This window comes from Leguminivora glycinivorella, chromosome 22 (genome assembly GCF_023078275.1).
Source record: "Leguminivora glycinivorella isolate SPB_JAAS2020 chromosome 22, LegGlyc_1.1, whole genome shotgun sequence".
Taxonomy (NCBI): Eukaryota; Metazoa; Arthropoda; class Insecta; order Lepidoptera; family Tortricidae; genus Leguminivora; species Leguminivora glycinivorella.
Window position 1 is genome coordinate 11606023 of NC_062992.1, and position 24793 is coordinate 11630815.

General features: G+C 38.9%; 1 protein-coding gene across 1 annotated transcript in view; it reads right to left on the reverse strand.

The window, feature by feature from the left end:
* The window catches only part of LOC125238108 (protein CBFA2T1), a 57151-nt gene that overhangs the window by 12418 nt on the left and 19940 nt on the right, over window positions 1-24793 (reverse strand). The window contains exons 2-6 of the mRNA XM_048145395.1: window positions 11847-11942; window positions 9476-9633; window positions 8366-8512; window positions 7536-7648; window positions 59-1156 (exon numbers count right to left, since the gene is read on the reverse strand). Of these exons, the coding sequence (XP_048001352.1) occupies window positions 59-1156; window positions 7536-7648; window positions 8366-8512; window positions 9476-9633; window positions 11847-11942 (1612 nt within the window). The remainder of the gene's footprint in view (window positions 1-58; window positions 1157-7535; window positions 7649-8365; window positions 8513-9475; window positions 9634-11846; window positions 11943-24793) is intronic.

Below are 24793 nucleotides of genomic sequence, written 5' to 3' on the forward strand. Positions count from 1 at the left end.
GAGGTTGAGGCATCTGTTTCCGACGTAGTCTACCGGTCTGCGGCGTATGTGGCCATACCATCGGAGGCGACTTTCCTGCAGCTTATCCGCCACGTCACGGATTCCGAGGCTGCCACGGATGTGTTCGTTACGTATGCGATCTAGTCGCGTAACGCCACACATCCACCGCAACATCTTCATCTCTGTGACGTGAAGCTGCTGGACATGCCTTCCGAGAGCAGGCCAGGTCTCGCTACCATATAGTAAGTCTGGTCGGATGATGCTCTTGTACACAAGACCCTTAAGCTTCACCGGTATCCTGGGGTCGCAGAGGACACCGGTTACTTCTCGCCATTTTGCCCAAGCAGCGCTAATTCGGGCCTGGACGTCGTGATCGATCTCGCCTGATTCGTGCAGCACAGACCCAAGGTATTTGAATTTATCTGTTTTCAGAACAGATTCGCCTCCTACCGTTATGGGGTCGGGGTCTGTGCCGCCACATGCCATGTACTCGGTCTTCGCAACATTTAGTTTCAGACCGCCGTCCTCTAGCGCACCCTTCCATTGGTTCACTTTGTGCTCCAGTTTCTGTTTGTCCTCATCTGTCAGTGCAATGTCGTCAGCGTACATCATAAGCCATGGAGACGGTTCATGGACTTTTGCTGAAACTACGTCTAGCACTACACTGAACAGAAAAGGACTCAGGGCTGAGCCTTGGTGAACACCAACTGTGATCGGGAATGGGTGAGTGTCGCCAACGGCGGTCCTCACTATGGATTCCGAGTTGTGGTACATGTCTCGGATAATGTCAATATAGTTTTGTGGCACATTCTTCTCCTTCAAAGCCCACCAGATTACCTGTCGAGGTACGCAGTCAAAAGCCTTCTGTAGGTCCAGAAAAGCCATATGCAACGGCGTTTTCTTTTCCCTGTAGGCCTCGACTAGCATTCTTAGGGCAAAGATGGGATCTATAGTACCACAGCCAGGACGAAACCCATACTGACACTCCGAGACTGTGCACTCTTGCCGGAGCCTAGAATCGATGACGCGTTCGAAGAGTTTCATGGTGTGACTCATGACCTTAATACCTCGGTAGCTTCCACAGTCCTGTACACTACCTTTGCCTTTATGAATTGGTGTTATAATGCTCAATCTCCATGAGTTGGGCATTTTGCGGCTGGTGAGGATGCGGTTAAAAAGGTCAGTAAGTATAAATATGTATTCAATATATAATAAAAATTGTTATCTTATAGATAGTAATTCTATCTACTAACTTTCCTATTTAACACAACATAAATTTTACGCTAAATATTTATAATCAATCACAAATATTTAAATAAGAGTTATTAATAAAGTACCATAATCAATTTAACACACAATTAAAAAAATAAATTTTATCACTTATTTGCACTCCTTCACTATACTTTACCAATATAAACTCAAACTCCTTCTCACTCTAATTATTTCTATTTAAATGCTTCAATCAGGATCACACTAACAGACTTCCTCTTACCAACGTCGTACAACTAATACTGATCCCTCCTCCCATTTTTCTCTGCCTTTTATATCCTATTCGCGCATGCGTTTCGTATCTTTCGTCCAAAGTTCCGCTTTCTCCTATTCCTCTCAATATATCAATAGTTAGGGACGCCATCTTTAATATTTTCGTCAAGGCTGACCGCTTTCCTCGATAACAACGCTTACGGCAATAGTTTAAAGAATGTTTGATTTTGTAAATTACGCTAACTTTAATATTTTTATCACGATTTACTGCTTTCCTCGATAATAACGCTTTTGGCAACAGTTTTAGGAATGTTGATCTTTGTAAATTATGTACGTTTGAATTCCGGGAATAATTATTATTTTTTCATACTATTAGACGTTTACTTCTAATATAAGTTATTAAAATTGTTTACTATAATTATACCTAAGTAAGGGTGTTTTAATAAATATCTCCTATGATTTGAACCGAGGACTGTGTGGTCCGTTACACAAGCAGCACCGTGTGTAATATTACACGAACCGTTTGGAGCCACATTTGACCCCCTTCTAACTCAAAAACTATTTCACATAAACGTGTTATAATGCAACGTAAAAAGAAACCAACGCGCGTAGTAAAAGTATGAGCTATAAGCGCTCCTTAATAAGCCCGGTACTAGCAGCCCGCCTTAGTGCGTTTTCACATTATCCGATCCGATATCGGATGTCGGAAGGATTTCAAAGGCAAAAATCCAAGACGGCGCCTTAAATGTACGGGATATCGGTCCTACTCCCGATATCGGATCGGATAATGTGAAAACGCACTTACCCCGCGCGCGCGCGCAGCCCTTTATAAGCCGCTCGCTCATCCCAGTCGTCCTCAAAACGTCGACGTAAGACCGCCCCACAAGGACGGGGCGCGACCAGATACAGCCCTCACAGCGCCCAGCGCGGAAGGGGCTACTCACACCCCAGCAGGGGTATTGAACGACATTACAGTAGCGCTCGCTCAGTTTTTCTTGCGCAGCCATCCGATCACATTGTAGCTGACTTGACGAGCAAAGCATCACGACCGCCCAGTATTGCTTTGATGGGATAAATTCATAAGAAAAAATCCTAACTATCTTCCGTCTCTACTTCGATGGGAGCTCCGTTAGTGCATGCTCCCGAACATACACCACAGACACTGGAGCAGGCAATTCCTGCTTTTCGGCAGCCGCATCGTACCCCACACCCAGTCTTGCATCGGCAAAATATAGTTTTGAGAATGGAGTCAGGTGCCACTGGGTCGTTGGTTGTCACTGGCTTTAATATGCCATCGCCTCTTCTAGTTCATCCCCATTCAGTAGGTGGTAAATAAATTGTACGTTAAATACAAAAATATTTGTACGCCTTTTTTTCGGATTCAATAAGTAAAATTTTCCTAAAATAGAGGTAAGTTTAGCACGTGCATTCAATATTCAAGCAGGCGTACAAATATTTTGTATTATTTTTGTATTTATTTTGTATTATTTATTTATTCTATTTTCTCTGGTTTGATGGTGGATCAAAGCGTGTAATAGATACGCATAACATCTCGTAATTTTCGTGAACACAATGAACAAAATACAATTTCCTTTTTTTTTATTTTTCCTTTAATTAAAGAAAAACTATTAAAACAACAACGTGTACCAAAACTGTAACAATGAACATTGTTGAATATGCATAACAAAATCACGATATAATTTATACCCGTCGCGCTAACACGACATATGTACTAACCTAAATAAATACAACAGACACAGCTGTACTAGAAGCTTAAACATACATAATAATATATATATATATATATATATATAAATGTACATCCAGTATCCTTTATCTGAAGACTACCACCAGTAGATGGTACAAAAATAGAATACTTATAACGCCGTGGCTTGCGTGGGCGACGGTCGCGCGATGGTCGCGCGACGGCGACGCGACGCATACGAAAACAAACCTTATCGATATGGAAGTATGAGACGCGACGGCGACGGTCGCGCGACCGTCGCCCACGCAAGACACGGCGTAATAATGTTAACTTCGAAACACACATGTGTAGTTAAGCTGTAAAATAAGGAAACTACAGTGAAAAGTATTTTCCACACGAATATCTATGTTTTATTTAGTTTATTTGAGAGGATCTCGCGTCTGATCGCCATGGAGGGAGGCTGAAGGAATATACCATAGCGAAAGCTGCCACAGGGTTGAGGTTGGAACTCATGATAACGCCTGATTCTAAGATCTAGCCCGTAAATTCGACAAAGGCACAAAAGGAACGCTTACTGACAAGGCTTCCAGCTTTTTTTTTATCACAAATGCAGCCGTAAATACCGGTCCCAAATAGGGTTGTACCGTCATGAAATGTAATACGTTTTCCCTGGCGTACTACAGACGCTGATTAAATCATCTGACAAGATGTGACAGGCCGAAATGATGATGATTTATTTGATGACAAACAAGTCTCCACATTATTTCGAGTGATAATATTTTTCGTGCGTAATAAATCTTGCATTATATATATTACATAATTCATACAAATTTTAGCTGGTCCCCGGATACGCTCATTCTAGTCGGCGAGCGATCTGTGCCTAATAAATCACTGGTTTTACAAATCGCCGGCACATGGGTCCGCGGCGAGCGCCTGCCCGGTCAGTCCGAGCAAACTTGTGATTGTTTCATAATTGCTACCAAATTTGCGGCAGGCGCTAGTTGGAGCGTTACATTTCTTGATCACATTTTAATGTATTAGTGGCAGAATATGATTTGGTATTTTTTTAAACGCGAGAACTTAAAGAGTTATCAGAAGGGTATTGCGAAATTAAATGTTTTGTTATTTATACCTACTGCACCTAGAGAAAAACAATTACATACTCACACAAAGTCTAGGAAGTTTGTGAAAACAAATATCCAAATTAAACAACCGTTGTTAAGCTTTTATTAATGTTAACTAACTACATAAAAAAAACCTTATGCAGTACGTATGTATTGACGTTTATTTGTTACATAACAGATGTGTCTTGATTTTATTTCATATCCAAGGAAATTCTTTGATATTTTTTTTTTAATATCGTTAGCGTACATTTCTACTTGTTATGCTTAGGGCCATTTGCACCAACAAAAATAGAGGGTTAACCCACCATTTTATATGGAATTAGACAGATGACATCCCACCTGAGGTAAGTGGTTGGTGCAAGAGGGCCTTAGTTTTTTTAATGATGAAATATTTTGTATTATAGCTTTCGTTGTATTTTATTTGGGATTATAATCCCATTGTCCGTCCACCCTATCCTTACCGATTAACGTTTTGAAATACGAGCACAGCCGCTTGGCACATGCTTTTATGCTTTCCTCCATCGCACAAACATGTGCGCGTATAACGAGGGGGTAAATCGCGGAAAACATCACCGCCCGCTTGCCAAGCTGTGGTCAATAGTTCTTTATTGACGCACTGTAGAACCGACTACAGACTGTACAGATGGTTCGCGATAACGCGCGAATTTGACAAATCTAACCTTTCATGGCTTGAGAACACGAATCGAGCCAGGACAGGGTTTTTTTTAAATATACATACATACATACAATCACGCCTGTATCCCATATAGGGTAGGCAGAGCACATGAAGCTACTCAAGTTTCTGTACCACTGTTGGTGAATAAGGGGTTGAAAGAAAACGAGACTGTGACATTGCAGTGACAGGTTGCCAGCCTCTCGCCTACGCCACAATTTAACCCATATCCCATAGTCGACTTCTACGACACCCACGGGAAGAAAAGGGGCGGTGAAATTCTTAGCCCGTTTTAAATATACTTACTACTTAATTTATTTTTCAATATAGTACGTGGTTTTGTCTGCGACTTCATGGGATTAATAATTTGGGCACACATGTTTCAGCGGTTTAAGCTTGAATAGGTAAACACAATGATTTGAATATGACATAACTACCATAAAAAAAACTTTATTTAAATAAAATTACACTAGTTTTGACTTTTAACTTTATTGACACTATTTCTTTTTTTAGTTTACTTTCAGCACTGCAGTCAAAAGCAGATAGGCGCTATATTCTACGGTTAAACGACTTTAAGGAGTGCCAGATATTAATATTTTATTTTAATACCTTGTTTTACTCTCTTATTTCACTTTAAGCCTTTTAATTTATGAATACAGGTTTTCCCTTTAAAACATTATTTAAACGACTCAAATTCCGGCCATTACAACGATTTTAAAGGCGTTTAGCGTAACGATTCGAAGCGCCTGCTAGTTTAGTGTAAGCAATTAGCGAGATCGGAACTTTGCTATGATGTTCGCAGCAGGCGCTCGGTTTATAGCTCTGACAGATGGCGCCGATCGGTTAAGTTGGAACTATTTTTGATGTGAATCATTTGTAAATACGGCTAAGTTCAATTAATATAAAGTGAAATTATTAATAATTTAATATTTGCAGCTGGTGAGTAGGTATGTGAAGAGAATAAATAATTTCAGTCAAGTGGGGTAAATGTCTTGTTCTTAACAATAATTCTCATTACAGCCATATCATCCAGTTATTATTGTAGGCAATCCTACTATGGTTATGAAAAAAAATATCCCGACGAATTGAGAGTCTTCTCCTTTTTTTGAAGTCGATTAAAAATATGTTAAAGTTTAGTAAAACGTTCCACTTGACGCGATTCAACAGACTATTCGTCTAAAATTCTTTTATGATTCCTTGAATGCCGAAATCTGCTTACGAGTTTGGTCAGCTGAGGGTGACGGCGCGACAGATTGCCTGCCACCGACAGTCACCTGCACGGGATATTAATGGCGAGTCGCTGACCACTACACAAATACGGATATACGATGTTAAGCCTATTCTTTCTAGAAACCGCACCGAGTGTACATGGGTCATTTTTTTTTCAAAGTTGTCCACCCCACTTTTTTGTGACATGGGTATTTTTTTTATGCAATTCATACTTGCCTGCTGAGCCGCGGTCCTGGGTTCGAATCCCGTAAAGGCATTTATTTGTGTGATGAGCACAGATATTTGTTCCTGAGTCATGGACGTTTTCTATGTATATAAGTATTTGTATATTATATATATCGTTGTCTGAGTACCCACAACACAAACCTTCTTGAGCTTACCGTGGGGCTCAGTCAATCTGTGTAAGAATGTCCTATACTATACTTAATACTTAGGATCGTGAGGTCTTTCGATCCTGATAGGAGAAAAAAGTATCCCAAGGTTTCCATACATTTTTCAAACCTTCCATTCCGTTATCGCCATACAAAATGTATGAAAAAATGGCAACGGAATGGGAAATAAACCTTGGGACACTTTTTTTCTTCTATTAGGATTGAAAGAGCAGAAATTTTGTTTCGTGATTATTAAGGAAAATTTTTCAATTGGAAGTATTGGAATCTTTTTGGAAACTTTTAATAAGTTTCCAAAAACCGTCCAAGAGCGTGTCGGGCCACGCTCAGTGTAGGGTTCCGTAGTTTTTCGTATTTTTCTCAAAAACTACTGAACCTATCAAGTTCAAAACAATTTTCCTAGAAAGTCTTTATAAAGTTCTACTTTTGTAATTTTTTTCATATTTTTTAAACATATGGTTCAAAAGTTAGAGGGGGGGGGACGCAGTTTTTTTTCCTTTAGGAGCGATTGTTTCCGAAAATATTAATGTTATCAAAAAACGATCTTATTAAACCCTTATTTATTTTTAAATACCTATCCAAAAATATATCACATGTTGGGGTCGGAATGAAAAAAAATATCAGCCCCCACTTTACATGTAGGGGGGTACCCTAATAAAACATTTTTTTCCATTTTTTATTTTTGCACTTTGTTGGCGTGATTGATATACATATTGGTACCAAATTTCAGCTTTCTAGTGCTAACGGTTACTGAGATTATCCGCGGACGGACGGACAGACGGACGGACGGACGGACAGACAGACATGGCGAAACTATAAGGGTTCCTAGTTGACTACGGAACCCTAAAAATGATATTATTCTCGAAATTTAATAAGTTTATTTTATTTCTGTGTAAAGTGACTTGTACGTGTTATATTAAAGGTCTACTCACGGATCGCTGGCGCGTCTTTTCAGTGAGTCGCCGGGCTGCGCGAAGATGTCGCCACCGTCGCCGCCAGACTCCAGGATCAGGTGCTCATGGGCGCGCACGTATTGCAAGGGAGTCTGGGAGAGAATAAACGGTATTATTACTTAGTAAACGCATTAAAATTAGGTAAAGGTTTTTTTTTGTAATCCTGTAATCCAGCTGCTAGAAAAAGGCCTTTCCCTCTTTTAGCATTCCATTCTGTCGCTTGCACATTCCCTTCAGTCCGAATATGGAGGTTGCTAAAAGTAAAACCCTCAAAATACTTGGTCTTGTTTTCGTCATAACCGACGTTAATCTGAATATAAATTTGGAACTACTTGAATCTGCTGGTATTGGTACCAGATTTTAGGCACACAATGATATTATAAAATTATAATAGACCGTAATTCATCAAGGGATGAATAGGTATAAGTACTTTTACTACGGAGCAAGGAGTGTACAAGTTTCTAATGGGTCGGCAACGCGCATGTGACACCCCTCTAGTTGCAGGCGTCCATAGGTTACGGTGACCGCTTTCCATTAGGCGGAAAAGCAAACTCTGATCGATTGCAAAATAGACTGTATCGGAATATTATGTACCTACCTGTTTTGTCCTTCTCGCCCTAGCATGTAAATCCCTCTGAGCTGCTGGTAGTAGGGCCCGAAGGAAGCCTGGCACTTAACTCTTCGACACCAGTCACATTTTAAGCTACTTTGAAACCCACACATGAGTTACTTCCTCCTAAAATTGGGGCTCTTACGCTTATGTGATAAATATTGTGCGTTATGAAATTTTACGAACTGTATCTAAATACCTGTTTAGCTCTTCTAGCCCTGGCATGTAGATCCCTCTGTGCTGCTGGTAGTAGGGCCCGAAGGAACCCTGGCACGGAAGCCCGTAGTGGGTAGTTGGTGCATTCCTGGACTCCAGTTTGGAACTCCTCGATCGTGATCGTGCCGGACTGCAAAATGATGATAAGTTTAATATTGATGAATTTTGGAAAATTATAATAGTTACTTTTAGTTTTATAATAGTTATCTTCATAAGATTACTAGCTTCTGCCCGCGGTACCGCTCGCGTTAGAAAGAGACAAAAAGTAGCCTTGTTACTCTCCATCTCTTCAACTATCTCCACTTAAAAAATCACATCAATTTGTCGCTCCGTTTTGCCGTGACAGACGGACAAACAGACACACACATTTTCCCATTTATAATATTAGTATGGATAATGAGGTGGAGATTAATAAGGAAAACACAGAAATTGTAGTCTCTTTTTGACACAACCGCAAGGATGACCAGCTCCGAGGTTGTATTGATAATATGAGTCTAACTTCTTTGGACACGTGGCCAGACGGGAGCCAGATAACCTTGAAAAACGTATTATGGTTGATATATTGGATGGAGGACCACCCACTAACCCGCTGAGTGGACAATGGGCAGTGTTAAGAATAAGAAGTCCTGTCAAGGATGAACACAAGCGCCTATTATTAGGACTGCAGAAGACCGTGATGAATGGAGAGCATTGGAGCACAAAATAACGATCTCATGTGGTCGCGACCCTTAGCCACGAGGAACTGAGGAAGAAGAAGATTAGGAGGTGCCTAGCCTTATCAGAGATAACATACACTAGAGAAATTTCGTCGGGTACCACGGCGGGTGGGTGGTCTAGTGGTGAAGACGTTAGCCGCGTAAGCTGAAGACCCGGGTTCGATTCCCGGCTCGGCCACCAGTGGGCCTTGTCGTTTTTCTTTCGTGTATGATATCTATACTCGTATTTAAATTTATAAGAAGAAGATTGTTAGACTGAGGACGATGTACTGTACTGGGTGGAGTGCTGCATAGTGAATGGATCTGTCTTCTTTATTAGCATTTTAGAGAGCACGGTAAATTTATGTTGTATGTATGTATTAATTAGCTATACATACCGCGAGGTTGTAAATTAGGTGTTTGACCCTCTCTGCAGTGTCGGCGCCAACATCGCTGGCAAACTGAAGCAACGCCGACAAAAAACGGCGCAGGCGAATTAACGCCGGCGCACGCGCTTCACCCAGAGGCGGAGAGAGGGATTCCGTCGAGGACAGGGCTGTAGATAAATTATGTTGGTTAATATAACTAAGTCCAGGCAGGCAAGCACGGTCGCAAGTCGCAAGATAAACGATATAACATATTATTAAATTAAAACGGGACTTAATCGCGTAAAAACTTACGTTTTATATTTAACCCGACGTTTCGGACATGACATTACCTCCGTGACTGATGACAATCAAGTGCCGGTAGTTCGAAGAACTCGTACAGCTAGAAGGTGTTGATACAACTCCCAGCCAGTCTACCCGTGACCACGGACGTAATGTCATGTCCGAAACGTCGGGTTAAATATAAAACGTAAAGTTTTACGCGATTAAGTCCCGTTTTAATTTAATAATATGAGTGAAGATCGTGTTAGTTTAAATCGATATAAACGATATAACGTCAGGCTGTCCTTTTCGTAATATTTGTAAGTGCATAGGGACACACCGATGCGACAAAGTCTATCCAACTAGTGTACTACGCCCGCAGAAAAACCTGCGTGACCCTCAAGTGACCGAATGGCATCAAATCACACAGGATAGGAGCGAATGGCGGAGGCCAAGATCGACTTCGGGTCGCTGAGCCAACGCAATAAGTAAGTAAGTAAGGGGATACCCCCATTTGCCAGAATTTCATTTGCCATAATTTTATTTGCCATCCTATTCAACAATCATAATATTGTTTCTCATAACATCTTATGCCATAATCATTGTTTACTATATTAATCTAGTGCCAGAAACTTTGTTTCCCATAAAGTCAGTTTCCATAATGTCATTTGTCAGAATCATCGAAATCCGTAATTACCACATTCCATACCATCATTTGTCATACAAATTAGCGTCCAGAAAAGTCAATTTCCATAATGTGCTTTGGCAGAATCGAAAACTACTATAATAGGTACTAGAAGGACTAGAGAATGAAACTGCTATCAGAAAGTAGGTTAGGTTAGGTTAGAACTGTGACCTTCTGGAAAATGAAACTGCTATCAGAAAGTAGGTTAGGTTAGGTTAGAACTGTGAACCTCTGGAAAAGGAAACTGCTTGAAAAGTAGGTTAGGTTAGGTTAGAACTGTGACCCCCCGGAAAATGAAAATACTATCAGACAGTAGGTTAGGTTAGAACTGCGACCCCCTGGAAAATGAAACTGCTATCAGAAAGTAGGTTAGGTTAGGTTAGAACTGTGACCCCCTGGAGAATGAAACTGCTGGAAAAGTAGGTTAGGTTAGGTTATAACTGTGACCCCTGGAAAATGAAACTGCTATCAGAAAGTAGGTTAGGTTAGGTAATAATATGGGCAACAATTAATATGGCAATAATTGCTTATGGCGTTTGAATATTCTATGAAACCATATTATTGCACTTAATAATATGGCTAACAAATAGTATGGCATTGTATGATTATGGAAGGTAATATTCGGATAAACAAAGAGTATGTCATATGAATTTTATGGTAAACAAATCATTCGGGCAAATGAAATTCAGGCAAGTTAGATTCGGGCAAATGAATATTATGTTAAATGACTGTCGGGCAAACAATAGACAACCGTAAGTAAGCCTATATTAGTATAACTATGTTGAGTTTAGAAGTAAATCAAAAGTAGAACACTGTCTTGGGTCAAAGTTGACTCACAACTACTGTAGGTCTAGCATGTGCTGGCCGCGAGAGTATGTCGCCCCAAGATAGATCACACGTCTTCTTCTAACTGTATAAATGACATAGGGACGGGTAGTCTACTGATCTCACGGCGACATACTCCCGCGGCAATCATGTGCTAACCCTGCTGGATCGCTAACCTATTGCGGCTCCATCTTAGTTATCAATGTAAAATCTATAGCCCCTACCAATGAAAAAACGAAATGGTCAAAAATTTATTATTATTCATTTATCACATCAATACTAGTAAATTTTAATAGGACTCGAAGTAAGAACTTTAGTATTTTGCCATTTAAGGAGTGTAAGCAAAAGTCTTACTGCGAAATATTTTCCCTTCGCATTTTCACGGAAACTAAAGTGTCATTGCAGTCAGTTCCAGTACAAAAAGTACGTACTCGTAGTAAAGTTGTTCGGTCAACAAATAGGAACGTTTCCGAGAAAATAAGATTATTATTATTTATTACTTATATATTATATCCCGGAAAATTATTATGCCCTACATCTAGATACGAAGATGTCGGGAGTACCTATACGTGCGTATGAAATATTCTTACTTTGCAAGTTTAACATATTTACCTGCCGTGCCATTATTTTGTGGACTAGTGGGGCCTGGGGTGGGGGAAGACCGACTTTCATCTTGTTCTGGGGAACGATGCTCTTTAGCTGCTGGTGCTGCAACAAATAAATTTAAACTTAAGTTTAGTCTTAGTTTTATGATAGATACGTCTTTATTGAAAAAATAGAAAAAATGCATATACAAGAATTTGTCATAGTTTTTTTTAGGTAGGAGGATTAAGCTGTATTTATTAAGCCTCTACTTACATTCCTTTAGACCGAGGCAAAATTTATTTCAATGAAAATATGTTGATATTTAAAATACTGCATCGATACATTATATGTAAGTTACTAGGTATTTTGTAACTTTAATAAAATTTAGAAAAATATATCTTGCATATACATAAGTACTCTTGTGATTAAAAGTAAAATTAGAAAGTATTCTGTCCTTTTTCTATTTAGTTAATGTTGTGCTCATTATTATAGTGCCCCCCTGGGTATAGGCACAGTTCTAGTACAACATATCAACATATTATTTATTTATTTTTTATCTTTTTACCACAACTGAGCCACAACAGTTCGTTAATTTTCCTTATTTTACTTCTATGAGATCCTACCGACTGCGCCATATACAATATTTAATTGTGTTAAAAAAATAACACATTATGTTTTATAATCATATTGTACATAAGACTGATTAGTACCTGGGCGACCGAGCTGCTCTCGGTTCTATTTTATTATTATATCATGTCTTTAGATAAAAAAAACATATAACAAAATATTTCTCGCCGGGATTCGAGACCCTGACACCTGCGGTGTGCCTGCGAATATTCTTAGACCGACCCTCTTACCACTGAGCTACGTGCCGTCGATGCGCGGACGACGAAATTAGCAACCATATTTTGCGTTTAGTAACGCGAAAGAAAAACGCATGAAAACTCAAAAATTCGTGTTTTCCAGGACCTAAGGATAAGCTAGAATAGGTAGATCAATTTTTCAGCCCCGAAAATCTCCTACATAACAAATTTCAGCGAAATCGTTAGAGCGGTTTCCGAGATCGTCGGTATATATATATGTCGGATCGTGGGCGTATCATACCAGAATCGTTGTCAGGACCCGTTGTAGTTGTTTATGAGAGCTTTTCAATGAAATACCATGTCCTTTTCACAGAATTTACTTCACAAAATCGATTACAAATTAAATTACGTTATAGATTACATCCCGCCTATTATTTCGAGCAAACTGCCGGATTAGACCGACGAATCTCCAACAACGCCAGCACTCCTCAACCATTTTCACTGCAGATCGATTGACAGCCTCCAATCATCTGTTCATCATCTGTTTTTCGATTCTGTTCTTTTAGACAGTAGCGTCCTCTCTGACGTTTTGGCAGAACTCAGTCGAATACCAGCCAGGTTGTACAATGTTGTAAAACCCTTGTTTGCTCTTTTTGTCAAATATAGCGTCATAAAACGTATCTTAAATCACATTTTGGTCATTCTCCGACATATAAATATACAAGAATTGCTCGTTCAAAGGTATAACATTTGTGGCTTTTTATCAGATAAGGATCCTAATACTTCATTGTATCACCGACGAAAATGAAATTTTGAAGAATGTATGACATTTCTATTTTGAATTCCTATTTTTCTGCGCTCGATCTTCGTAGGCTGTGTTCCTTTTATTCTATAACCAATATGTCGACCGCCTTAACACTGTACTGTGGTATTGTATGTAGTATATCGATATACAAGCGGTTTGTGTGTGACACCTCCGCCATTAGACTGCGTCTGACTGCTCCTGTTTTTGTCGGCGACTGCCCGCGACACGCTCGCTAGAGATGGGTGAGATTTGTCGACAATTTATCGATATCGATGAATATTATACAGACTATGTATATATGCTGTCGTATCTTATATGCAGATCGCGAACTCGTCGCAGTAAAACATGAGTCAGTCGCCATTTTTTTTTCAATTAAAAGCATTTGATCATCAATATCGATAGTAGAATAAAACGGTGCCCTAAAAATAGGTAAGGTTTCTATAAAATTATGTAGAAACATGCATTTTTTCAAGGAACTCCACGTCAGTATAACTACACACAGATGTGGTATATATGTATAGAAGGCAATAAAATAATTTCATTTCATTTCATTTCCTAGCGATATACAAGCAGTTTGTGTGTAACACCTCCGCTATTAGACTGCGTCTGACTGCTCGTGTTTTTGTCGGCGACTGCCTGCGACAAGCTCGCTAGAGGTGGCTGAGATTTATCGACAAATCATCGATATCGACGAATATATAGACTACTTTCTTAATACTGTGATATCATGGAGAGCAAAGAGTTATCGTGGTAAAATAAAAGATAGTAAAATAAAACGGAGTCCTAAAAATATGTAAGTTTTGTATTAAATTATGTAGAAACATGCAATTCCTTCTAGGATATCCAATCTATCCTCTATTATGAAGAATTTGCGATTTGCTTAAATCTCTCTTAAATAAATTTATAAGAAGGATGACTGTGACTTCAATATTTATATCTTAAACATTTCGTAATGGGTTTAATTGTAGCGTAGGCGAGAGGCTGGCAACCTGTCACTGCAATGTCACAATTTGGATTTGTTTTAACCCCTTTTTGCCAAGAGTGACACTGAAGCTTAGTTGTTTATGTGCTCTGCCTACCCCTTTATGGGATACAGCCGTGATTATGTGAACTTAATAAATTTCAAAATTTTTATTATTTTATCGATAACTTCAATCGTGTCTCTCTCATATCTACAGCAGTTACCGGCCTACAGGTACTGGCCGTGCCATTGCATTCCCACGGTACAGTCCGCCTAAAAAGAACATAATATGTTTTATCTATTCTATAACTTCATAAATTTCAAAATATTTATTTATTTATTTATTTAAACTTTGTTGCACAACCAAGGAAACATGTACAAATGGCGGACTTAAGAGGCCTTATTCCTAAAGACGAGCGTTTTTTGCAAAATAGAACCTTTTTCATTCAAAATTATAAAGAAACTATAAATGATTATTAAAAAAATGATAATGTTCCTAAAAGTACATATCTTAAGCTAGAAAGTCAATTGGTACTACTTTAAAATATGTCTTTTTATACTTCCGAAAAATCAGTTTTTTCGGAAGACGTTTTCAATTTTCATAGTGGGATAGCTCGTTTAGAATCGTGATTGTGCTGTTAAAAATGTTATTTGGGGTAATAAATGATCACAATCCTATTTGTTATATCCTGTACGAGTTAGCTAATACTTTGACATTTTAAGATTTACTTGAAATGATGGATAAATAACCTTCCGTATCCTCCCCATTTTTTCGATAAAAAGAGGTTTACATTATGTATTTTTCCTGCGATTCCTGCATTTTTTGTAACTCTTAAATAATATTATCCTAAACTAGAACTTCTTATTGACCTATAAGAAAAAAATCATACATATAAGACATACCTTTCTGTCGATAGATATGTTTTTAAAACACCTAAAATTCGAATAAAAGACACTGTGCTAACGCGAGCCCGCTCAGTCTGCGCCGAGCGCTCGAAGACAACGGACCTGCGTTTGATCGTCCGGCGCACCTAGCTTTCGTAAGCAGCTCGATAGTTCCGAGAAGTGCCGTAAACTGCGACTAAACAAATCTTGATCCTTTTTACACCTTATGCAATTTTAGCATTCGACATGCTTTTCATATGATTTTGGATTTTAAGTTATACGTGAAGTTTGTTGAGAGTTTGAATTATTATTATATTTTGGGACCAGGATGAGGTTCTGGTTCTCATGATGATGGAGTCAGGCAGGAGATGTTCAACAGAACTGCTATTCTACTTATCATAACTCCACCATGTTTGGGCTCATTAGATTTGGGCTGATGAGCACCATCGATCTAGATGAGGTCCAAGGTCTCATGATGGAGTCAGGAGGTGGTCAACAGAACTGCTATTCTCCTCATCATAACCCCATCATGTTTGGGCTCATTAGATTTGGGCTGACGAGCACCATCGAACTAGATGAGGTCCAAGGTCTCATGACGGGGTCAGGAGGTGGCCAACAGAACTGCTATTCTCCTCATCATAACCCCATCATGTTCGGGCTCATTAGATTTGGGCTGACGAGCACCATCGAACTAGATGAGGTCCAAGGTCTCATGATGGAGTCAGGAGGTGTTCAACAGAACTGCTATTCTCCTCATCATAACCCCATCATGTTTGGGCTCATTAGATTTGGGCTGACGAGCACCATCGAACTAGATGAGGTCCAGGGTCTCATGATGGAGTCAGGAGGTGGTCAACAGAACTGCTATTCTCCTCATCATAACCCCATCATGTTTGGGCTCATTAGATTTGGGCTGACGAGCACCATCGAACTAGACGAGGTCCAAGTTCTCATGATGGAGTCAGGAGGTGGTCAACAGAACTGCTATTCTCCTCATTATAACTCCATCATGTTTGGGCTCATTATAAATATGTGGAAGGACGTTAATAATAATAAATGTTTTATTAGGGTACCCCTACATGTAAAGAGGGGGCAGATATTTTTTTTCATTTCAACCCCAACGTGTGATATATTGTTAGATAGGTATTTAAAAATGAATTAGGTTTTACTAAGATCGATTTTTGATAATTTTCATATTTTCGGAAATAATCGCTATAACTTTTGAACCATATGTTTAAAAATATGAAAAAAATCACAAAAGTAGAACTTTACAAAGACTTTCTTTGAAAATTTGTTTTGAACTTTATAGGTTAGTTTTTGAGAAAAATACGGAAAACTACGGAACCCTACACTGAGCGTGGCCCGACACGCTTTTGGCCGGTTTTTATTTTATTTTAATACTTTTCTGTGCTATTCATACATAGCCACCCTAGGGGATTCAGTATTGACAGCTTCTTTTTTTTCTTTCTGCATATATTTGTTTCCGCTTTTAAGTTTATTGTAAATAAGACTGCTTGCACTTACATAGAGATTATAATTACATAATGCTATTAAATTAAATCTAATGAAGCGTTGTTTTATTTCCTAAATCTCAAAACCCTTTAAATCGAATATGTATAGTAATGAGCAAAAATTTTACCGCAGGCTTTCCAAACCGACGATGCTTGATCAGCTACTTTTAGAACGAACATGTAAGTACACCGTGTCCAATAAGTCCGAATACTCACATTTTACCTCAGTTCTAAAGATATAGGGATCACAGGCCATCAAATTCTTATTTAAACTGAAGAGTATATTCCTTTTAATAAAATACAAGCACAAAGTTCATGAAATTTCCGAAGTGTCTAAGAAAAACAAAGAGGTAAAGTGCCAACAAAATACTTGCTCGGCACGCAGGTGACGAGCTATTTTTTATAAGCAGAATCTGTATGTGATAAAACAGACGCCACGTGTCCAAAATAAACTATTATGGGTACCGAGGATAGATAACGTTCCTGGCAACTAGAAAAATGTGCCTAGGTTCCAGAGCTCACCATCGGCCCAGGTGTGGGATGCAGTATGTAAGCGAGGTAAACTACCTTCAGTACTTACAGATAAAAGCGTTAAAATCAACGTTTTTTTCTTTAAAACCAAGGTTTTGGAGAAAAAAATGCCTTAAAGTTAAAAAGGATGCTTGGGAATGAGTATCATGTGTCCCAACAAGACGCACCTCCAGCACATTCGGCAAATGGTATTCTAGCGTAGTTTCAGACTAATTTGGCAGTTTTTTATCCGAAACATGAGTGGCCACCCAGGCCTCCAGGTTTAGGCGTATTAGACTACTTTGTATGGTCATACATGCTTTGAAGACTAAATTTTTATAAAATCATAAACCTAGATCATTTCAAAAAGATTATTGAGAGTATTTGGGATGAAATGTGAAGAAAACGGTGCGTGCCGCGTGTGATCCGTTTGAGAAGCGTTTGAGGCTGGTAAACAAGTTAATGCTGGAGTTATTCCAAAACATTTGTTGTGAATGTAGTAAATAAGAGTGCCATTCATAAAATATAATAATAATGTAGTAACTATTTGTTCATTTTGTTTTATTGGCTATTTGTGCTGTATTCAAACTTACTGGACACGGTGTACATATTTGATTTTCACCCTTTAAAATGTTTCTAAGACGCAACGTTTTGCAAATTTGGTCACGTCATGCACAGTTAAACTGTGGAATAAATTATCGCCAGCGGTATTTCCGGACCAATGCGACCATCAAACCTTCAAGAAAAGAGCGTACATCCATCTTAAAGGCCGGCAACGCACCTCCAACACTTCTGGTGCTTCTGGTGTCCATGGGCGGCAGTGATCGCTTACCATCAGGCAGCCTATCTGCTCGTTTGCCTCCTATCCCATAAAAAAAACGTTTAATATTTTTTAAGAAAAAAAAAACCGCCGCCTTTCGGGTTGTGGTGAAAGCTACTTGCGAATGTTGGATTATGTAGAAATGTGTAGGTATTTTTTAAAACTGCTTTTAATGCTTTAATTATTTGATGGCAACACAAATCAATATACGTATAACGCTAAAGTTTGAGGAGTTTCTCAATTCCTCATGAATCCGATTATAAGAAATCGAAGCTTGACAAACTTTGACTTGAAAACTCAATAATTATGCTTAACAAACATAACTAAATAAATGTCACTGTTCTGAACTTAAATGCATGCTTTTCTTACAAAAATACCAAAGTCACTATGAGTGTGCCGTTCAGATTTGAGGAGTTCGGTTCTGACCATCATCAGCAGTTCCACTGCACCAAATGTCACTGTTCCGGACGTAAGTGCATGCTGTTCTTATAAAAATACCAAAGTCACTATAAGCGTGCCGTTCCGATTTGAAGAGTTTGGTTCTGAGTGTTCTGACCATCATCAGCAGTTCCACTGCACCAAATATCACTGTTCTGGACTGGACGTAAGTGCATGATGTTCTTATAAGAATACCAAAGTCACTATAAGTGTTCCGTTCAGATTTGAGAAGATCGGTTCTGATCTGACCATCATCAGCAGTTCCACTGCACCAAATGTCACTGTTCTGGACGAAAGTGCATGCTGTTCTTATAAAAATACCAAAGTCACTATAAGCGTGCCGTTCAGATTTGAGAAGTTCCGTTCTGGCCATCATCAGCAGTTCCACTGCACCAAATGTCACTGTTCCGTACCTAAATGCATGCTGTTCCTTTAAAAACACAAAAATCACCATACGTATGCCTTTCAGATTCGAGGAGTTCCCTCGATTACTCCAGGATCCCATCATCAGAACTGGGTTCTGAGAAAAATGGGACCAATCTGTATTCATATACATTCAATATTTTTTTTTAATCGGTCCAGTAACAACGGAGATATCGAGGAACAAACATAAAAAAATGAAAAAAATAAATAAACATACAGACGAATTGAGAACCTCGCCTCAAATCTGAGAGATTTGAGGCGACGGTTAAAAAGTGACACATCATGAGCAGTTCCAATGCACCAAATGTCACTGTTCTGTAGGCTTGTGCCGTTTCGTTCGTTGATCGGAGCGCTCCGATCTCGTTCAATCGCTCCCACGAACTAGTTTGCTCTTTTAGGTCTTTTGCTCATTTAGTTCAGCCAGACCAGTGACCACTGCGGTCAGAAAGATCAGAACGAATGGGACCGAATAGTGTCAAAATGATACGAATAGTCTACAGATAGAAACTTTCCGGGCCGAAAGGTTGTAAGTAACCGAAGTTTAATATGAAAACTTGACTTTTTTTGTTGCTCTGCTAAGTAGCTCTCGCTCTCGGTCGGCGCAGTCACATTCGTTCTCTCGATCCAAACCGCTCGCGCTCGCCGATCCTATACTGAACTAAATGAGCAAAGACCGATTCACAGACCACGGAAAGATTCAGTTCATTTCGGTCATTGATGGGATTTTATTCCTAACAGTTCATAGTTCGTGAACGACACAAGCCTATTGTTCTGGACGTAAGTGCATGCTGTTCTTATAAAAATATGAAAGTCACTATAACTGTGATAATTTCCGAAAATATTAATATTATCAAAAAACGATCGATATTCATTTTTAAATACCTATCCAAAAATATATCACACGTTGGGGTTGGAATGAAAAAAAAATCAGCCCCCACTTTACACTTTACACTAATAAAACATTTTTTTCCATTTTTCATTTTTGCACTTTGTTGACGTGATTGATATACATATTGTTACTAAATTTCAGCTTTCTAGTGCTTACGGTTACTGAGATTATCCGCGGACGGACGGACGGACGGACGGACGGACGGACGGATGGACAGACAGACATGGCGAAACTATAAGAGTTCCTAGTTGACTACGGAACCCTAAAAAACAGAAATCACTATTAAACTATTCTCTAATTTCAAGTTCCTAACTAAAATTTTCCTAATAAAAAAAAGAACAAATTGATCCCGCTACAAACTTTCACCCCCTTTTTCCCTCTACTAGGGGTGTAAATTTTCATAATCGATTCTTATCTCTTCGAAATTTTGTTAATGCAATCTATACAAATTTCGTCTTTCTAGCTTTCGTAGTTTCGGCTCAGCGGTGTTGGTTGTTGAATCAATCAATTAGGAAACCTGAATTTATATATGTACATGTAGACTAATACTATACTTTTACTACATTCATATACCTTATTTACTACTACCATACCATGAATATGAAATTAAATAAAGAGTCCCCATATAAAATTGAAAATTATGTTATTAGCAATTTAATTCAAAACTATCAAGATTATTCGTGTCTGCGTTGAAACGCGCGTTGAGTTGCCGGTGCTCGCGTACCGAGCGCCAACGCCATCTATCGATGGCCGTTTCGTGAAATTGATGAGCGCTCTAAGGAGTAAGGGGTCTTAATGCCAAAAGGCATTCACTACCAGTCAACCATTGGGTTAAACAGAGATATACACCGTGTTTCACTTAACACTAAAAACCTGAAAACAGTTTGTTCAGAATCGAGAGTAGAATCGATTGAGCTATATCTTGATGGGGGTAATATTTTTATTTAAATTAGTATTATTAATTATTTTTTACGTGCCCATTCTATTGTACTCGTAATACAACATTGTGTATATCGCATTGCTAAGAGGTTGTTTACCTTTTTTCAGTATTTAGGGGTATTAATACTGGCTGGTTACTTGGACGATGTTTTTTTCCGCTACTAGTTTGACGTTGTTTGTCAGTTTAATCTTAATGTTTATCATAAGTCATAACAAATTGAACTCGTACCTAATTACAACCTTGTCATTTTGAATATTGAGTTTATTTGCTTACTGCGATTACCTGTCCAATTTGAAGTTTACTGTGACAAAGCTTTAAAGTGTTTTACAGTGACATCTTAGCTGTCTATTGGTAAACCTTATGTCGTTGCAGTAACGTACACAAATAAATAGTGTTATGGTTTATGATGGTAGTTAGCAATTACTTTATTGAGTGTAGAGCTAAAAGTCAAGTAGAGCTGTACAGAAAATTAAAAATTCAATAAAAAAAAAGTAACGATCAGATTAAAAGATGAATACTCTAGATGAGTTTAAAAAAATAAAAATCAGTTGGGGTGTCTGAGGTTTTGAGTGATACCGGAAACACCGTGTATAGGTATGTTGGTGCAGGAGGAATATATTGTATTATTTTTATCGATAACTCGAAACATGTCCCATCGCTACAGCACTTACCGCGACTGGCCGTGACGTTTCATTCCCGCGGTACAGTCCGCCTCAAAAGAACCGATCAGCGGCGTGAGGGAAATAATACCCCGGCGGGGGAACTCCACAAAGGTGGAGGGTTAAAGTGGGTTAATAGGGACCGTGGGTATGTTGAAAATCAATTAAACTTAATTAATGTGACACATCTTTTTAGGATTCCGTAGTCAACTAGGAACCCTTATAGTTTCGACATGTCGGTCTGTCCGTCCGTCCGTCCGTCCGTCCGAGGATAATCTCAGTGACCGATAGCACTAGAAAGCTGAAATTTGGTACCAATATGTACATAAATCACGCCGACAAAGTGATAAAATAAAAAGTGAAAAAAAAAAATGTTTTGTTAGGGTAAACCCCCCCTACATGTAAAATGAGGGACTGAATTTTTTTCATTCCAACCCCAATGTGTGATATATTGTTGGATAGGTATTTAAAAATGAATAACGGTTTACTAAAATCGTTTTTTCATAATATTAATATTTTCGGAAATAATCGCTCCTAAAGGAAAAAAAAGTGTGTCCCCCCCTACCCTCTAACTTTTGAACCATATTTTTAAAAAACTTTATAAATACTTTCTAGGAAAATTATTTTGAACTTGATAGGTTCAGTAGTTTTTGAGAAAAATACGGATAACTACGGAAACATACACTGAGCGTGTTTACTAAGTACTTAAGTTGCGTTGGTGTGTCAAATATTAAGTTTATTTGAATTTATAGCCAATTTTATTATTTGAAGAGAATAATAAACATTGCACCTATACCACTAACACACCTCGGACACTGGCGATCAAATATATGAAAGAGGCGCGTTCCTAGCACACAGTCTAAGCTCGTGTAGGCAAACGCGTACCATGCTTGTATGAGTGAGATATGACAGGTCGGCTGGTTGCGTTCTTGACAGGCGGTTACTGTGAGGTAACCGAGAGTGGGTGGGTGGCACTTTCAACGGGGAGCAGGAGTGGCCATACTGTACGACAGTGCTCTTTATTATACTGTGCCACTATACCATACCATACCAATGATGAATATTTTACTATACTATACTAAATGCGGAAAAGAGGACGCGAAACGAGTGGCGATAGTGTGCAAAGTGGTCAATTTCTTTTCAGTTCGAAACTTTGGAGGGCCATTTTTTTTTTTATTGTTTTATCAAAATAGTACATTACGATACAAGTGCGTAAAAAAGGAAGTTCGAAACGAGTGGCGATAAATTAAAACACGACCGAAGGGAGTGTTTTAAATCGACACGAGTTACGAATTTCCTTTTCGCACGTGTATCGTACCGTACGACGTTTTTCAGTACAGATGAGCCTCCGAAGTTTCGACCTGGCATATAATGAACCACTTCTCGAACTAGTGCGTAAAAAAACGACCATCTGTACTGAAATAGTATATTACGATACAAGTGCGTAAAAAAGGAAGTTCGAAACGAGTGGTGATAAATTAAAACACGACCGAAGGGAGTGTTTTAAATCGACACGAGTTACGAATTTCCTTTTCGCACGTGTATCGTACGACGTTTTTCAGTACAGATGAGCCTCCGAAGTTTCGACCTGGCATATAATGAACCACTTCTCGCACTAGTGCGTAAAAAAAACACCATCTGTACTGAAAATTACAATTTACTGTGGGTACCTTACATTAATGTTTCGCCAAACTGCGGAGCAATTTGTTGGCGTTGCGCTCAATCTATTTCTAAAAGTAAAGGTATGTAGGTAGGTACACTATTTGTCTAGCAACAGCAGGGTTAGCACATGATTGCCGCGAGAGTATGTCGCCGCGAGATAGACTACCCGTCCTTATGTCATTAATACAGTTAGAAGAAGACGAGTCATCTATCTCGCGGCGACATACTCTCGGGGCCATCATGTGCTAGGCCTACTGGTTACCTTATACCACCATCTTATAGGTACTTACTGAAAAAGGTCATACGATACACGCGCGAAAAGAAAATTCGTAACTCTCGTCGATTTAGAATACTTCCCTTCGGTCGCGTTTTAATTTATCGCCACTGGTTTCGAACGTCCTCTTTCCGCACTTGTATCGTAGGTATACTATTCCGGTACGTTTACACTCTCAAGTAATTTATTTAAAAGTTATGGTAGCTACAAAAATAAGGGTTTTCATACGAGAAACTACGGACTGCCATATACGTCGTCCTGCAGTAAGATATATGTGTGTTCGGTCCTTGATAGGTGCTTCTCTAGTCGAGGGGCTCTCATCCTCTTGACGCGAGCGGAGATATAGCTTTATAATCGCTGTGTTATAGTTGTAGAACTATCTTATAAACAAAATGTACTTAATCTAATAAGTAATAATAAACTAATGTGTCATAACGAATTTAATTCATACACACACACATACAATCACGCCTGTATCCCATAAAGGGGTAGGCAGAACACATGAACTACTCAAGTTTCAGTGCCACTCTTGGCAAAAAGGGGTTGAAAGAAAACGAAAATTGTGACATTGCAGTGACAGGTTGCCAGCCTCTCGCCTACGCCACAATTTAACCCCTATCCCACAGTCGACTTTTACGACACCCACGGGAAGAAAGGGGGTGGTGGAATTCTTAACCCGTCACCATACGGGCAATTTAATTCATATTTAATATTATAAATGGAAAAGTGTGTGTGTTTGTTTCTTTGTCCGTATTTCACGGCAAAACGGAGCGACGAATTGACGTGATTTTTTTAGGTGGAGATAGTTGAAGGCATGGAGAGTGACATAAGCTACTTTGTCACCACACCCGCAAACTACATGCGCTATTGCACGCAGGCGGAGCGTGAGTTATAGAAAAATCGTTCTCCCAAGGGAATAATGAAATTTCTAGTACCGTAATTAATTTTTTTACATCTATTTACATGTTTTTTATATTGCGAGAGTGATGAAAAACATTGTGTGTAACTCGGGGAGTATGAATATTATAAACTCGAGTCTTTAAATCGCTCCGGCAAGCCGTCGCGATTTAACTAACTCTCGTTAGTAATATTCAACTTCTTCCCCTTGTTGCACAATGTACTATTTGTCTCTCTGTAACCCCCACTTCCCTAAAATGGAGAGTGGAAGTTTATTGAATACTTTATTTCGTTCAATACTTTATCTTAGGCTATCTACAGTCTTGTAGCAACATGAACCCTGCGAGGGTATAGCAACGTAAACATAATCCTTAAAACTACCTAACTAAAAATATTAACTTAACTAAAGACAAAAATCTATTTTTCGATTAAAAAATCTTGTACACGATAAGTAGTAAGTTTGTATAGAGCATTCCGTAAACGATCATTTCTTTTTT